The following is an 18,389-nucleotide window of genomic DNA, read 5'->3' on the forward strand; positions in this document are numbered from 1 at the left end:
CAATGGTGAAAAAAATGGTTGAAATCCCTCAAGTAATTTTGAAGTTTACCCCGGACATCCGGACAGAGATTAGCCCTTTATGTATAAAGATGAGGATGCAATTCCTAAGAAAGCAATGTCATGCTTGCTCCAGAGAGGCCTTGATTCAAAATTTACATTATGATTACTTTTAATATTGCTGTTGTTAGGCAACGAATTTTCGAAACAATGGGTTTAAACTTTAATCATTTGACGTGGAAATTACATGACATTTACTGTTTTCGATCTCGACCTTCTTAAACTAAGTTTTTTAGCGATAAATTATAGCCTAAGTTGTTCCCCGATTATGTAGCTATTTATGGTGAAAAATGGTTAAAATCCGTACTGTAGTTTTGAAGTTGACCCCGGACATCGATTACCCCTTTATGTATAAAGATGAGGATGTAATTCCTAAGAAAGCAATGTCATGCTTGCTCCAGAGAGGCCTTGGTTCAAAATTTACATTATGATTACTTTAATATTGCTGTTGTTAGGCAACGAATTTTCGCAACAATAGGTTTATCTTTAATCATTTGATGTGGAAATTACACGACATTTACTGTTTTCGATCACGACGTTTTTAGACTAAGTTTTATGGCGATAAATTATAGCCTAAGTTGTTCCCCGATTATGTAGCTATCTATGATGAAAAAATGGTTAAAATCCGTCCAGTAGTTTTTAAGTTTACCCGGACATCCGGACAGAGATTAGCCCTTTATGTATAAAGATAATTAACAAAGTAAAATAGAATCTTGACTTTTTTCCTTTTACTTTTTTTTGTGGCTTTTTTAATAGGTTTAAAACATTGTAAATTCTAGATGATAAAATAATATTTGGTGATGGGATCATTTCTCTGCTTTTATGAACAACTCAAATAGGTTGATTTATCAATAATATTGAAAATTTTGAAATTCGGTTGGTTATGTGCTGCATTTGTATGCACAAGTTTTTCGGACACTTGAAATAATTTGAATATATAACCTATATTTAGTAAAATCAAGTATTTTTCTTTCATTGAGTATTGAAGCCTATATTTCCAGTTTGTTTAGTCAAATTTTATACGAAACTAGCATTCCAGTACCCGGCATTGCTCGGATAATGAAATAGCAGGGGCTAACAGTGCTTGGTGCATCTAGTTTCGAAAATCCCCTATAATAATTACTTATCGCCTATATTTTTTTCAAATTTTGGGAAGATTCCAAGACCCCTGGACTCTTTATATATATATGCCCTTGTCCTTAACCGATCTTTAACTGTTATTAACGATCCTTTTAAAGTATTGATTATCTTTGCAAACACAGGTCATCCACATTTTATTGTTATACCTATGTTTAACCAAGAACTTCTTTGTATCCAACATTTTTAGTTATTTTTTCTGGTGCTAAAATTGTTAAGCTACTTGATGAACTGACTTTGGAGCAAGCTACATAACATTGGCCGTGTGAAAAAAGTCTTCTCTTAAATCGATCCCTGCTACTTTTAATGTCTGCCCTTGTGACTTATTAACGGTTATTGCAAAGCAAACTTTACAGGAAACTGCACTCTTCTAAATTCAAAAGGTAGTCCACCTGTGATGATGTTCTTAAAAACTTCGTTTCTAGTTTTGAAAAAATGAAAGCAAAAGACAGAAACATTATTATTTGACTTGAGAAAAGCCTCGAAGAATCACGTGAGAAACAAAAACAATATCAAATTTAAAATTCGCTATCTACCAAAAGTTGAGATGAAGTACTGAATAATGATTTGAATGGAGGAAAGCCTCCGAAAATAAGGATTTAAATTTCAATGACAGGTTTTAATTTCTCAGAAATTAAGGGTTTTAATTAATTTCTCCTGAACTAATTGATATTTCGAAAAATCCTTTCTTAGTGCATACTTTCGCAATCATGTGGACATGCCTGCCAAATTTCAAGTTTGAGGCTTCAGAGGTATTGGCTGTGCGTTGATATATATATATATATATATATATATAATATATATATATATATATATATATATATATATATATATATGTGTGTGTGTGTGTGTGTGTGTGTGTGTGTGTTATATCAGGACATTGATTTTTATATATTAAGATTTGAGCACAAGTTTTGTGGTAGGCCTGATCTATATATATAAAAATGGACTTTGGTAAATTTGTTCCCTAAGATCTCAGAAACTACCCGGCAGATTTGGCTGAAACTTTCACCGTTTGTTCTTTTTGGTACTGGGGAGGTTGTAGACCAGTTCGATAAAAATCCGATTGATAGTTCCTTTTTATTCTAATTTGTCCAAATTTTCGCATAAATGCCCCAATATGACGGTTAAAAAACACGTGCACATATTAAAATTATGTGTCCATCGAAAGCGCTTATTTTTCTGCTGAAGATGGCATCTGTTAGAAAGTTCTAAGTTGTATGAAAAACGAGTTATGGGCTTTTTTTGTTCCATGTTCGAAGGCTTTCCTCAACCCAATTCATTATTTAGTGTATCATCTCAACTCCCAGTTCATAGTTAGAATTGTTGAATGTTATGTGTTTCGTCTGACTGTTTGAGGCTTTTCTCAAGTCAAATCTTAAAGTAACGTTTTTTCCCCAAGATTGGCTAAAAATAAATGGATTTAGCTGATCATTTTCCATTTAAACGGAACATAAATGTAATTAACGGTTTTTTTTATTATTATTTATGCGGATTGGACACTTACTCACTATCCAATCAATCAACAGAAATATCGCCAAAATTTTTGCAGAAAGATTCAGTAGCTGATGCATTTGGTAGTTTTTTCAACTGTTGCTGTTTTTGAAGCCAAAGGCTACGTAATAATGTTTCTCACCAGGAAACATCACGATCAAGGAAATTCAAAAAAATTCCAAATTGGTGGCATTCGAAAGAGCATTGGAAAACATGTTTATGGCACTGAAACTACGTGCCCTCGTGACCACGTTATCGAAATATGATGTCTTAAAAATTGCCGAAATTTTTAGTAAAGTCGCCAAATTTAGCGAGTTTTGTTCAGAAATGGAAGGTACGGCGCGAATTCAACATCTGCATCTGACAAGACATTTCACTTCCATATTTGGTTACCACCAAAGCGCGTGAGAAATATCGCATTAATTCTTTACTCGGGGTGACTACCATGGCGCGGGGTGTTGTGGCACAGACTGCGGCATTGAAATTTTAGGGGGCTTGTGTTCCGGGATATTAACGTGCAACTGTATAGGGGAAAACGCCACAGCCCGAAATATTTGTTTTATTTTATTGTAAAAACAATGGAATTTTTTGTTATTCTTAAGACTGTTAAAAAACTGATGTTTAAAACTTTTATGTTTCTGCGGGTGAAATATTTCCACTGAAAGAGTTTATTCGATGATGAAACTGTTTTGAAAAAAATATGATAACCGTAGAGAAACGGTAACACACTTTAAAGTCTTTTTTTTTTTTTTTTTTGAAAAGTCGTAAATCTGAAGTCTTCAACAGTATCTAAATACGAAGAAAACGACATTTTTAAAGATTTCAAACCATGTTCTCAAATTAAAAAAAAACGATTTCTGTCAGTTATTTCCAGTGTGTTTTTCGTTATGTGTATCGCTTTCAAGTTATGTGTAAACCCTTTAACAAGTCAAATAACAAAAAAAAAAAAAAAACTGTATTAATTTTTATTTTGCTCGTATTTGAATTCCCTTTTAAAGTGAAACATAATTGGTAAAAGTGACTTCAGTATTTTTAAAAATGACTAAATAACATGCAATATGATGTGCATTTACGTTATAGCGACTTTCAGTTGCAGTGACAGACTTTTTCGAACTACAGGGGTTGTTGTAATGAACGTTGACTATAAATTTTTGATAATCTGTTATGAAGTAATTTCCGACATCATTAGTTTTGCTGTGCAAATTTTTGACATTTACTATCCGTTGTTTTCTTTTTTTAAATTATTATTTTTTGCGATTTTAAATTAAACGTTTTCGCTAGCAGTGGTCAGACAATAAAACTTCATGAATGATAATAACTTTTGAAAAAATAAATAAGAGCTGGGATACTACAATCCATGATCATGTTCTTTCAACATTAAAAACTATCCATTTTATTTTCAATATATAAGCTTTAATAAGCATGTTTTTTTTTTACTTATTCATATTAATTCTCGTACATAATTATTAATTACTTACAACACATTTCATTACAAGAGTACAACCTAAATTAGTTAAGTAAAACACATTTGAAATGCACTTAAATTCTGAAATGCATTATTATCACGATTACAAAGTTAAATCCTACGTTCAATTTCGTTATAAAGTTGTAGCTCCTCTGGATAAAGCTCTCTAGTTTCCATTTCACAGGCTTCATAGTTACTTTTTAATTTTACCCACACAAGTAAAGGGTTAATTCGAAACATCGTTTACGCGCTTTGCAGATGACCAGAAATGGAAATGAGAGTCTTGCTAGACGCAGGCGATGAAATCACGTGGTATTTTCCATTTCTTGCCAGGTCTTTAAATTTGGCGAATTTTCGTAGATTTTGACCCCCATATCTCAAAAACAAAAGGACGAGGGCACACAATATTGGGTCAAATTTTTTTCTAAAGATACTCTTTCGAATGCGACCATTTTTAACATTTTCATGATTACTGAACTCGTGATGTTTCCTGGTCAGCTTACACCATGTAAACAAAATATCGCCAATCAAAGAATCTTTAAAAAAAACTTTTTTTACTGTGTAAAATAATCCAGCAACTAATAAGGCAAACCCATAAAGAGCAAAAAAACTTCCATAAATTTTTATTTTTGCACAATTTCAAACAATCGCCAAATGTTACTACTTATTTTGGAAACATTTCGGATGAAACCGTTTAGCGCCATTTTATTTTGACCAAAAGTATCTCAGCATCTGGCGACAATATTTCTATAATAAAAATTAGTAAGAGGGGGGAGTATTACCGAAGGTGTCACAAAATGATTCTCGCAAATTTGGTAACATTTTAAACCGCACTAAGTGCCCACATTAATTGAAATTTCCCCCCAAAAAAAACTAAAGCAAGTGTAAGGGGAACACGGGCGGCTACATTTTTTAAAACAGTTCGTATATCAATAGCCATACAGAGAAGGTTTTAGATGTAAAAAAAAAGTACTAACAGATAAATCTTTTTAAACATGTAAAGTTTAATTTCATATTTCGGAAATTCTTCAAATTTGTGTACGCTTAAATGTCGTGCTTTCGTTTCTAAATGAATACTATTTTGTTCTTTATACATATTGCTATTTTAGTTTTATGAGTAAGGAAGAAGCTCGATTTTTAATCACGTCAAAAAGGTTTGTTTTGAATTCTTTCGCTTAAAACAGAAAATAAGGGCAAGTAACGATTGTTTCTCATAACTGTTACTGACCCGGGCAAAGCCGGGTATTTCTGCTAGTATCCATTAAAATACATAAACTGATCACTCCATTGACAAGAAAAAACAATTTTTGAATTCACTGGCAATTAAACATCTTTATTATAGGAAGAAGAGGAAGTTGAGGTCAAATCTGCTCCATCTCCTACTCGTTTATTGAAGATTTCAGCTCCAGAGTGGCCATTTGCTGTGGTGGGTGCACTTTCTGCTGTCATCGTCGGAATACATTTTCCCTTATATGGCATCATCTTCGGTGATATACTCGGAGTAAGTATTTTGCTTTTTGTAGCAGTAGCAAGGAGTTGATTAAGGATACTATTATGTCTGATATGGGGGGCTAAAAGATTTGTTACAAAGATATATTTTTAGCAGCCATAAACCTTATGTTCCATTTGGTTTTCAATTGAAATAAAATAATTTTTTTTCTACATGAACTTTTACTGAAAACCTGCTTTTTGTGCTTTTATTTTGGCGAAGTTACTGCGAGATTAGGAGAAAAGAAACATTACTTCAAATTCATTTTTAAACGCACACAAAAAAAAAAAAAACTTCTATACAGTCGAACCCGCTTAATGGAATAGTCAGTTTGCGAGGGAAAATTACTCTAATAAGCGGGATATTCCATTATCCGGGATGAAAATAACAAATTCAAACGGTTTGGTACTGAAATATATTACAATAAGCGGGATATTCGTTTAACCGATATTCTAATAAGCGAGCTTGACTGTATTTTTTAAACTTATTTCTTGAGGTCGATTGAAAATATTTAGTTTTTGCTTTCCTCAAACTTCGAGGCATTTTAGGGAATTCGAGAAATGGCACATGGTCCATAATTTTCCTACAACTCCCAACAAGAAAAACAGGGTAAATAATCAGAAACGTTCGCCTTCTTACATGAATAAACTCTCTCCGTAACTAGATTTTGAAAAGCTTAGTAATGTTGAATGAAAACGCTGCGCATTCGAAGGGGTTGTTAATCCGTCTAATCCTTTGAAAGGTACATGCTTACAATCTTCAGAATGAAATAGGATGTAACAACTAAGATTTTTCTGAAGCTTACACTTTTTTTAGGTACTATCTAATGATGACACCGACGTCGTGCGAAAAGAAAGTGTATATTACAGCTTGCTTTTTCTGTTGTTGGCAGTAACATCTTTCATTTTCACATTTTTACAGGTAAGTTTTGTTTTCCATTTTTTTGTTTCTTTCCTCAGTCAAAATGAAATTTCATTTCACCGCGTGCCATCATTCGATTCAATCTGTCGATACACTCACCGAAAGGCGTGCTAAATCTCTCGAAATTTTCATGGTATTCGATGAAATGGATTTGAATAATACTAGGAATAAACTTTTCGATAACTTTATGAACAATTTCCGGAATCTGAGCATAAAATTCTGGCCCAGTGAGGAAGAATGGCCGTAAATGACAAAATTTGTCCTCGAAAGAAGAGCGATTCATTTCTGAGAGTGTAGTTATGAATCAATATTTTTTAAGGTTTTGCTTGTTTGTTATCGCTACTATTGTAGCTGATCTATTATTAATCTTCAAAACGATTTAGTACAAAAATGATAAAAAAGGAATGATATGGATTGCTCAATAATAATTTCATTGATACAATTTGATTTAAAAAGTTGAAAAAGCCTTGATACAATTGAACCGACAGTGCAAAACAGCCAAGTTGGAAAGATTTACAACATAAAGAAAGAAATTACATTCATGGAAATTTTCATTATTATTATTATTTATTTATTTATTTATTTTAGGCAAAAAAATATATTTTTAATTGGAAATATTACGTTTTTTCTTTAAACTATTCAATGAATGTATGTTTTTTTTTTTCTTTTTTTCAATAAAGTCTAAAAAAGAAAAATTTCCTTCAAAAAATCAGAAACCCATGCTCTGACAACAGTTTACTGCATGAAATAAGACGTTGTATTTCCAACACATCTATTGCGCTTGCTTGAGTAGCACCTGTAAAGCAGTACCTTAGTTGTCGACATAATACGCTAAAATAAATTCAGCACTTGGTATATTGTACATTGCTGTAGTAAATGTGCAGCCTAAAATTAATATAAATGAATTAATATTTAAATTAATAAATATTTTATTTATGAGCTTACACTATAGAATGTTAAATTATGATCTCTTATTTATGATGTATTACAATGCATTTGTCTTCTAATTTTATAGACCTTCATGTTTTCAATTGCTGGAGAAAGGCTTACTTCAAGGTTACGAAAACTAGTCTTTGCTAATATAATCACCCAAGTAAGAAAAATTAATTATGTATAAGTCTTACTGCTGAATACTATTAGGAGGACGAATTAATCAAAATAATATTTGTAGTTTTATGAAAGAAATTCTTACATTTTTCAACGTAAATAAGTTTACTTTAGGTAATGCACACTAAACAGAAATCACAGAAGGTACATTTTAAAAGTTTTTCTCTTTCCAATTTTATGTCCATAAATCGAAAAAAAAAACCCTTATTCAAGGTCTTAATAGTCGCATTTAATGTTTAATGTAGTACCATAATATAACTAAAGTACAAACTGCTGATAAAATACTTTAATGCTTCTAGATTGAAACGTTTTCTTCGTAGCCAAAAACTGACCGCATAAGAGCAAAGTTGTGAGTCAACACCTTTTGACGATTTGTGTTTCATTCATGATACATTTTCACATAAGTTAAAATTCTACAACAAAAGCTGTAACAATTTTAGCTTTTCTTATAAATAAAACAAATTGCGTATATTATGTGTCAGAAATAATGAGCCAAATTTCTGTTCACAGTAAAATAACAAGTCATTTTTATAGAACACACAGTAAAGAAATTCAGGAACATTCATAAGAAATTATTGGCAGCTATAGTGTGTTTCAATTTAGCCAGCAACCTATTCGGAAAAAAAACAGGAACGTTAATTTTTAAAAGACCTAAAACTAACCGGGAATCTTCCTGAAAATGCAGAAACATTCCCAATAAATCCAGTCACGTTTTTGAAATAAATTAGTACAATCCAAAAAATAATAATAATAATAATAATAATTATGTTTATAGTAATAGCTTAGCATCATCCTGATTTACCAGAGAAGTTTTTGAATTATTTTAGCAAATATGGTCAAAACTAATGCGAACTTGTAAGTGTTAAGTTATTCTGCAGAGTTCAGAAATATTATCATATAAAACAATTTTATTTTGACTAAAAGTAAAAACTGCAATATATATATATATATATATATATATATATATATATATATATACAGTGGCTCCCAAAAGTGTTCGTACAGTTTGAAATTTTTCAGTAAAACCAAAATAACTCAAAATTGAATTCGAATATAAAGTCCAATATTTTTTCACATCATTCCTATGTCATTCTAAATATAACCCATTGGTTTTTTTTTTTTTTTTCAAAATATTGACGGATCTTCTTTTTGAAATGGGTCAGAAAACGAAGAGACACATAACACGCCACAAAAGTCATCGTACACTCAAATATTTTCGAATAAATTCATGATTTAAATCATCATATGCCGTTTCATTAATATTTTTGCATTGTGTTGACCCTTAAAAGTCATTTGGCTTTAATTTTTTGTTTATTTATTCCTTAATATATTGCTTATTACTGTAAAATTGCTGGTATTCGTAAAAAACCGCAAACGCCATTCAAAATTTGAATTTTTTTTTCCCACAGTAGTGGTAAATTGGTTTGAAATGTCTCTAAATTACTTAATTTATTTGTTTGTATAGTAAAGTGCTTGATAAAATGCTTTAAAGAAAGAAATCGGACCGAAAACAAGGTAAGAAAAGGTCAACCGGCAACGTTGACAAAACGTGATCGTAGATTTAAAGTTAAAAAATTTATGAAAAATACACATTTGAGTACTGTAAAAGTTTCTGCAGAGTTTAATGAAACATTTTACATTTAATTTTCACTTAAAAGTGTTCACCAAGTTCTTTGATTAGCTGGATTAAATGGGACATCTTCCCGCAGAAATTTTCTTTGCCGTGCGGAAAACAGAAAGCTTACATTTTTCGTCCCAAAATCAATGATAAATAAGCTAAAAACAGTTTAGAATCATGTCTTACTTACAGATAAATATTAATTCAACATTTTTGGCTAAATTGTTGTATAACTGCAAGTAGAAGAAAAAATTAGGAACTTTATCTTAAGAACTTAGTTGGATCAGTTAATCAGGACAGTGAAGGTGTTTTAGTGTGAGGGTGCATATCAGCATCAGGACTTGGTAGTTTGTAATATTTTGATGAAATAATGAATCATGCTGTTCCTTTAAATATTTTAAAAAGCAATTTTGAACTCTTAGCCAAAAATTTGGTTATTGGAAACAACTTTGTTTTTTATCAAGATAACGATAAGAAGCACACGGTTTTCAACGTTTGCGTCTAGTGCCTCGAAAATTCTGCAAAAGTTTAGAAAATACCCCCTCAGTCTCCAGATTGTAATTTAATGTAACGTATTTAAAGATATCTGGAGGCTAGATTACGAAAATAGGGCTTTAAAACGAAAATAGAGCTATAAATAGTAATCCTCGAAGTATGGTAGAACACTTACCCAGAAATTACGCTAAAAAAAGAAAGAAAAAGAATGAAATCTATTCTCAGACATTTAAAAGGTGTTGTGAATACTGTATGATATTCTACTAAAAAATAACTTAATCAAAAGTTAGATTATTCAATAATATATAGACATTTTATAAAGTGTACGAAGACTTTTGTGAGATAAAAATTCCGGCACTTTTCGGTTTTTGATTTTTAAAAAAATAAGTTTTAATATTTTTTGAAAACTTTTCATGCAGTTTTGTTAAAAATGGATCATAGATCTTATAATTAAATACCTATTCCGAAATATTAATTCTAACCAATGATTTGGGGGCTATTTCGTTGAAAATCGTAGGTGTACGAAGACTTTTGGGAGCCACTGTATATATATATATATATATATATATATATATATATATATATATATATATATATATATATATATATATATATATATATATATATATATATATATATATATATATTAAACAGTTAACGAAAAAACGATACACGACGCATCAAAACATGGAATAAACTGTTACAGGCTAATTCCATGCCAAAGTACACCATAATACAGAATTGTGGATTTACCTTTCTGTACACTTTTTCTAAAAAGAATTATATATATATCATAGATTTAACTTTAATATTTATGTAAAATTAAGAACAATCTGTTTTTTATGTATTTTTTGTATAAATTTTTATTGTCTGTAAAAACATTTAGGGGAATTTTAGTTTGAGTTACATTGGTCATGTAGTGTGAGTTGCATGTAAAATACCATGTTATACACTAATTACATATTTTATTAATTTAGTAGCAATATAAAATTAAAGTATTAGGGTAACGGCACCAGTAACAGACAAGCTTAAGGCATTGCTCTCAAGTTAACTCAATTTTCTGAGCCTTTTAATGTACTTAGAATTTTTAAACTATTTTTCTCTCATGAACTTACATCTATTCTAACGTTTGGCTGCTTTTGGATTCACTGAGTTATAGTTAATTCTATTTTTATTTGCTCAATTTCATAAAACGGTCCGTAACAGACACCAAAAAATCTGATGAAACCCAGTAACAGATAGGATGAGGAAAGGATGAGTAATGAACAAAGTTCCCTTTTCTCTTCAAAATATGCAAAAGCTCTTTATTTTTAGAACTAAAGCCTTATTAAATTCGAATGAACATGAAACACTATCGAGAACACTTCGTGGTGGCTGTTCATAATCTTATACCACTACATTTAAATATCAGTTGGTTCATAAAATTCACACTGACAACACTAGATGGTTGCACTGTATTCATGGGCCACAGCAACATCCGTTTTACGAGCCTAAAATTCTTATTATTAAAATCCAAACTTATGACTGTCGTGACTGGATCCTTGTCTGCTACTGGTGCCGTTACCCTATCATTACAAGTTACAACCACCTAAAAAAAATTTTTTTTTTAACTTAACAGAAGAAAAAACAGGAGTTTTTGTACTTAATATAATTTATTACTTGATGTTCGTGTAGTGTGAGTCACAAATGAGCGTTATCCACATACACAGAATATGCAATGACATGGATGAAATTTAATGACTAGGATATATAAATCAAAAATCAATCAAGGTAAAACAACTGGTAAAACTCAATTTTTTGTCATAATATTATTTTTATGGTCAGTTTAAGATTCAGATTTAGCTCTCTAGTAGAGTAAGTCCCGCATGAACTAGCCCACACTGAATTTATTTGGAGAATGCTGCACGCATAATATCTTAAAGAGTATTGCCAAACTGTAATTCCGATAAAAAACATTAAATAAATTTATGTAAATGAAACTGATTGTTTTAAAATAATTTAAAGTTTTAAATCAAACAGCAAGCAAGTAAAACCTAACAACTTATTTGCCTGAAGCTCTTTCAAAGCTACAGTATCCTGCATGTCGTCCTTGTTTGGGGCTCGCTCAAGGCACTCTAGTTCAATCTAGGCTACTTTTGAGTCGAAGGCGAAACACTTGATGAAAACACTGAGTATTTTTTTACGTTGGTAGCTTACATTATTTGCCCAATAGTGAGAAGTCTGCACTCATGCGACTTTTGGCCATTCGGGTGACTTTCTCGCAAAAGTTCTTAATTTTCACAGGAAACTGGTGGAAACCCGTGAAATACCGGAACGTCGCACAGTGAGGCCAAATCCCGAAAAGCTGCCCAAAACCTCAAAAATGAAAATTTGATTCAGGAAATTTTGACTTGTGGGATGGATATAGAGATAACTGCTGCGTTAAATTTCAAAAGGAGAAGGGTCTATCCTCATACCTACGCTTGTGCCCTTCAGTTGAAAGTTAGTTTTTGTGCAGAGCGCACTCATGTCGCTAGAACGCAACGAAAACAAGGCTGTATTATAAAGTCTATAATTTTAAAATGAAGTGTCCAAATTTTAATCTACAACATGGAAACTATTTCTGCAGGTATGTAAAACATGTTTTTACATTGATATAATCGAAATTTCATTTGTATCCTGTTAAAATAAATCAAACTTCTGTGCCTAGACAAAAGCGAAATATTGGTAGAGATTTCGATTTTCAACTAGATGAAAAGATATAAAACGCCATATAACTCTAAGAGTCAAGTTTAGGGCTTTAGTTCACTCCCTCATCTTACGAAATTCGTAAACATTAACTGCCTAACATGTTATTTTTCGAACTTAAACAAAATATAAAGTTATGGACTTGCCGTTTCGAGCTATGACGAGTCTCACTAAATGGGTTGCAAGTTGCAACTTCATCATTTTTATGAACCTTAAACTTTTATTTTCCTTTTTTTTAACGATTTTTTTATTTAAAAATTTGATTCGCGAGGTTTGTTATTCTAGGATCCTTTAAATATTCTTCTTTTCTTTAAATATTTTTAATTCCTTAATTTCTAAATATTTTTTTTCATAGTGAATAAAATCTTTTCATTTTGCATCAGATATTTATTATTATAATCAGCGATTTCGAAAACCACCATATATTATTTTTTTAAATCCTTACATATTTTTCACATATGTGTTCACCATATTAAATCCACTATTTTGTATACAGTAATTTTGACTTCAGATTTCTAATCAGCGACCTCAAAAACCCCTACATACCAATTTTGGCACAAATATAAGTTTCATTGATGTTTTGGTCAGCTTTTTGGGATTTGGCTCCACTGTACATACGTCGCCCGAAAATAATCTGCGTAACATGTTTATTTTAATATACCTTCCAACTCTTGGAAAGAATTGTGAGGCACCCCTTTGTTTTATGAGAGAACTGAAAACATTTTGTGGGGTTTTCTTAAGAACATGTATTTATCATTTAAGTGCAATAATATAAGCTCCAATATTACTTTTAGGACATATCATTTTTTGATCATCCAAAGAATAGCGTCGGTTCCTTGTGTTCAAGACTTACTGCTGATGCTTCGAGTGTACAAGGAGTAAGTATTAAAAATTTCTGCTTGTAGTTCAGGACCTTTTTTTGAGCAATCACGATTGCTTATTGTTCTCACTTGACTGTTTTTGAGGTCCTATCGTTTTATTTTCCCGCCAGCACACTCTGCAGCACCACCGTCGACCGGCCTCACGATGCTGCTCCTCTAGCGAAAACTTTCTCCAGACTGTGTCCATATCGTACACGCATACATGCACACACGCATGCCTACACACACACACACACACATGGACGCCCATATGCAAAATTGTAAGGGGGGGCTCAGAAATTTTAACAATGGTTTAGCAAGATATTTTCCCCATGGAGGCAGATTTCAGGGCAGATTAGAGTCATTAAAATTTGACATTTTTAAGTATTTATTCATTAATGGCTAGAGAAGAAATATTTTAATATTTTTGCAAAGAAAAAAGTATTAAAAGAAAGGAAGTTCTAATTTCCTAGGGGGGCTCGAGCCCCCCCCCCTTGCCCCCCTACATGGGCGTCTTTGCACACACACACACACACATACTCACACGCATGACTACACACACACATACCCACATACACATATATACACACACATATATACCCACATACACACACACATGCCTGCACACAGACACAAACACACACGCCTACATACACACATACCCAAACACACATGCCTGCACACAAGCAAAAAAAACACGTGCTTGCGAAAAACATAATTTGAATTCAAGATGTCAAAATTCAAATTATTTATTTATTTATTTATTTTTTGTTTATGAAAATTAAATCTATACTTTTCTTACAACAGTTTTTTTTCCTTTTTTAAATTCTAAAATGGTTCTTGATAGCATTATCGCAAAGCAGGGGCAGTTAAACGTCTAGCTATCTTTTTGGGATAATGTTCTTCCTCATATATTTCAAATGCACAACAATACGCTAGAATAAAACATGAAATGTATTGTATTTTTATCCTAAAAAAATGTTGTGAAATAAACTTTAAGGTTATTGCTGAAAATATATATAAATTTGATAAGTGTTATAAAATAGACCGCATTTACAGGACAGTATCCAGAGTTTTCCTTTAGATGGAGATCGAAAAAAATGTAAAGTAATTTGAAACGAGAGAAAAAAGAACTTTAAGTTTTGTGTCAGATTTTAGTTTTAAGTAAATTGAAATTGTTTTAAATACTGACAAGAATATAATGAAATAGTTCTCACATTTTTCTCTTTTGTCTAGTTGTCAATCTTTCTTGTTTTAGTAGGCATCTAAAATACATTAGAATGAATGGTTGGAGCTGGAAATTTTGCTGCTGGTGATAGCACAAAATAATTTAAGTACATCGTAGCATTAGTTTTTATTGTAAATATTCATTATCAAAGAAGAATATCAAATTGTACAATTAGAGCAATATGATGCATGAGTAAATTGGTGAATACATAAATTAAGGTGAAAAACATTGTCATGCGTACACGGTTGAGTAGAGAATGCAAAAGTGGCGCTAACACTGATTAAATTGCAAAAATTGCTTTAAATTGCAAAAATAATGTAATGGGAACATTTAATACACATCAAAAGAACTTTAGACATTACATCATTTTGAAACGAGCAGGCGTGGAAACAGAGGGGTCATGACACTCCCCTCCGCCCCTTTAAGCTACCAAATGCAACCAGAAAAAAAGCGTTTTGGGGACTTATTTTTTAAAAAAAGTTTTTCGAGACGCCTCTGGTTTTTGCTAATTTATCTGCACAATTTACAGAGATCTGCACAATTACTCTTCTCCAAAAGTCAAACTTCAAACACACTTACTTGATTTTTTTTTCTGCTTTTTTTTAAATTTGCTTGTGTTACTCGAGCCTTATTCATCAAAATCGGATGAATAGTGAGGATGCTACGGTCAAACATACGTAACTACAAACATACATAGATTGCTAAAATCACAACTCTGCCTTTTGGCGTCACCGTAGTCGGGTAAAAAAAAAAAAGGTCTTCATTACTTGTTCTCGTGATTTAAGACTAATTATTAACTTCTTGTTGACTTTGAGATGTAAAAGAAATTTTTTCAAAAAAAGGAATGACTGAGCTTTTTTGAGGAATTTAATGGAATGAATACCAGAAGTATTGCTCACTTATGTCCGGGGTTTGCTCATAAAGGCAAGTTATGCTCCTACAGAATTAATATCGTACAAACCAAGTATTACTGATTTCTTGTTAAATCGGGACTTGTTGTAATGGAGTTTGACTGTATTTGATAGTATAAAAATAGAATGACTTTTTTTCACATTTTATCAATTGTCTATTGATCATTGTTCATCAGTTGTCTATTGATCATTGTTTACTGATTGTCTATTTGCCATTGTTTATCAATAGGCTACAGGCTCCAGAATATCTGCAGTACTTCAAGCAATTTCAACAATGATTGTCTCAATCTTCATTGGTCTGTATTATAATTATAAAATTGGATTAGTTGTATTGGCCTTTGTTCCACTAGTACTATTAGCAGCATTTCTCGAAGGAAGAATTGTCCGTGGACAAGCTGAAGGTGAAAGGGCTGCAACGGAAGGTGCGTCTAAGGTATGAAATTCATGGCATGAAGCTTTTAAATTTTCAGAGATGAGTCCGAATCTAGTGTGCTTTGACTTGACGATTTACATTCCTGGAGTATTTGAAACTAAACATTAATTAAAATTATAAAATAGTTTAAAATCATATGTTAATTGAAGTTTATCTTTAGCCATTTGTATGTGACTCATTCATTCTATTGCGCGGAGCAAGTCATTTGTTGAAAAGTTTAAGCCAACCGATTCATTTTGGTTTCGCCAAGTTTACTACAAGTAGTTCCTAAAGTTTATGAATTTATAAGTCAGACTTCTTTGCTTGGAAGCGGGATTCGAATATCGGACCATTTCTTCTCAAGTTGCATCTTATATCCATCTCGAAAGGAGAAAAATGACCCAAAAGTTTGATCAGGGTCTCCAGGGTTGTAGTTTAATACCAGACTCGAAATAGGTCCACTAATCTATTTTTTGACTAAAACAACAATATCTTATAAAATATCAACATATGCATATTATTCCTACCGAAAATTTTTCAACGAAAAGGACAAAGGTAGTTCGTCCTGTCATTAGTTTGTAATGTATTTTATCTTCTTTGGTACAGGGCCTATTTCTTTCATTTTTAGGTTGCCATTGAAGCAATAGAGAGCATTCGAACGGTAGCTGCTTTACACCAGGAAGACACATTTTACCACCATTTTCATGACGCATTACTTGAACCACACAAGTAAGCATTTTAGCTATTTTTATATCGGTAATGTCATGCTATAAATTTTGTTGTATTTGACCTTTCTTCGCCCTTAATTCAAAGGCAAACACTTCAAGTATTATTTTACAATACAGTAGAGCGTCAAAAATTCTAACTGATTGGGACCATTAGGTAGTTCGGATTTTCAGAATGTTCAGATTTTTGAACATGCCAAGAAAATACCGTTTAGGAAAGTAGTACACCATTTAATCAAGTAAAGTGCTTGTATATATGTATGTACGCAATCAGATGTTTAGTAATAAAACCAGCTCAGCCCATGATTTTTAAAAAGTGGTTTTTTTCCCCCTAATTTAATCATTCTTTGAGGATACAATCACGCCGCAATGCGATTTGGCACTAATTCCTCTTAATCAGGTTGAGAGCTACTCCAAAAAACCTTTTTATTTCAAAACGAGCTCAATCCGCCGTACGGCCATTGTAAAAACGTACAGGTAACACATCAATAGCATCATTTTCATAAATTGCTTAATTAACTCACATTTTCGATTGCACAGGCAAGTACAGGGAAAATATGGTGACGGCACCAGTAACAGACAAGTGTTCAGTAACAGACCGTCATTAGTTTGGATTTAAATAATAAGAATTTTAGGCGGGTTAAACTGATGTTGCTGCGGCCAATGAATATGGTGCAGTCATCAAGTGTTATCTGAGTGAATTTTATTGAGTCAGTAGGTATTTACAAGGCAGTAGTGGAAGGTTTTGAACAGCTACCTCGAGGTTAGCTGGTATTTCATGCTGCAGCTAGCTGTTTACGTTAAGAAGTTGAGTGTCTTCAACCATCATTTTGCATTGTAAAATGTTGATATGATTGCATGCTGGAGGTATTTTTATTGTTTAAACTATGCTCTTTTCGGTTTTCACATCATTTTTCACGTACAATCACTTCTGATGCGAGTTTTATCTATGTCTGTTACTCATCCCCCAAAAACTCGTTTTTCTAGTAACAGACACCCATGTCTGTTATTGGTCCTTGAAGCCTTTTTCATTTTTTTCCTACCTCCTTCTTTAACGTAGCCATTTTTTTTTAAATATTGAAAAGGTATTTTAGGTTTTAAAAAAATCCATAGTTGTACTAAATTTTTACTTTTTTTAAAAAAATCTTTTTTAGAAAATCCAAATTGAAAGCACATGTTAGAGGTCTTGCTTACGGATTCGGTCAAGGACTTCAAGCTTTTGCTTTTGCAACGTCTCTCTACTACGGAAGCAGACTTGTAGGTGCTGGAGAATTACCTTATAGTGAACTAATGAAGTAAGACTAAATGATATTGTTAAAAAAATATGTTCATTCTATAACAATTCACTTGTTCGTTTTACGGAAACTCAGTATACGACTCACAGGAAAAACATCAGGACATTCACAAGGGTCATTAATATGACTCAAAATTGTTGAAACGGTGACGTAAGCCTCCACCCGATTTCATCTATATGGCAAGATATTTAGGTTACGTTCGGAAATAAGGGACCGTCGCAGTGGTGCCACCGCAAGCATTCGAAAGCGCATGCGGTGACGTCTGTGACGTCTCCTACTCGCGTTTGGAAACGCTGTGGTCGCTCTCTGGCGATTGACCTGGTTGTAATCGCTCTCACCGCTCGTCCGTTGAAAGCTGAAAATCTTTGCTTTATGTTCATTGCAAGGTAAAATCAATTAATGTACTTGTAAAAAAGAGCATGCGTAGGACACTCAATGAAAAATTATT

At 32.2% G+C, this 18,389-nt stretch overlaps 1 protein-coding gene across 1 annotated transcript in view; it reads left to right on the plus strand.

Moving 5' to 3' along the window:
- Window positions 1-5,495: 5,495 nt before the first annotated feature.
- The window catches only part of LOC129234031 (ATP-dependent translocase ABCB1-like), a gene marked incomplete at its 5' end in the record, with an annotated part of 39,258 nt that continues 26,364 nt past the window's right edge, over window positions 5,496-18,389 (plus strand). The window contains 7 exons of the mRNA XM_054867937.1: window positions 5,496-5,654; window positions 6,459-6,563; window positions 7,579-7,656; window positions 13,305-13,388; window positions 15,739-15,942; window positions 16,550-16,650; window positions 17,801-17,941. Of these exons, the coding sequence (XP_054723912.1) occupies window positions 5,496-5,654; window positions 6,459-6,563; window positions 7,579-7,656; window positions 13,305-13,388; window positions 15,739-15,942; window positions 16,550-16,650; window positions 17,801-17,941 (872 nt within the window). The remainder of the gene's footprint in view (window positions 5,655-6,458; window positions 6,564-7,578; window positions 7,657-13,304; window positions 13,389-15,738; window positions 15,943-16,549; window positions 16,651-17,800; window positions 17,942-18,389) is intronic.

Source organism: Uloborus diversus, unplaced genomic scaffold, assembly GCF_026930045.1.
Source record: "Uloborus diversus isolate 005 unplaced genomic scaffold, Udiv.v.3.1 scaffold_933, whole genome shotgun sequence".
NCBI classification, from domain to species: Eukaryota; Metazoa; Arthropoda; class Arachnida; order Araneae; family Uloboridae; genus Uloborus; species Uloborus diversus.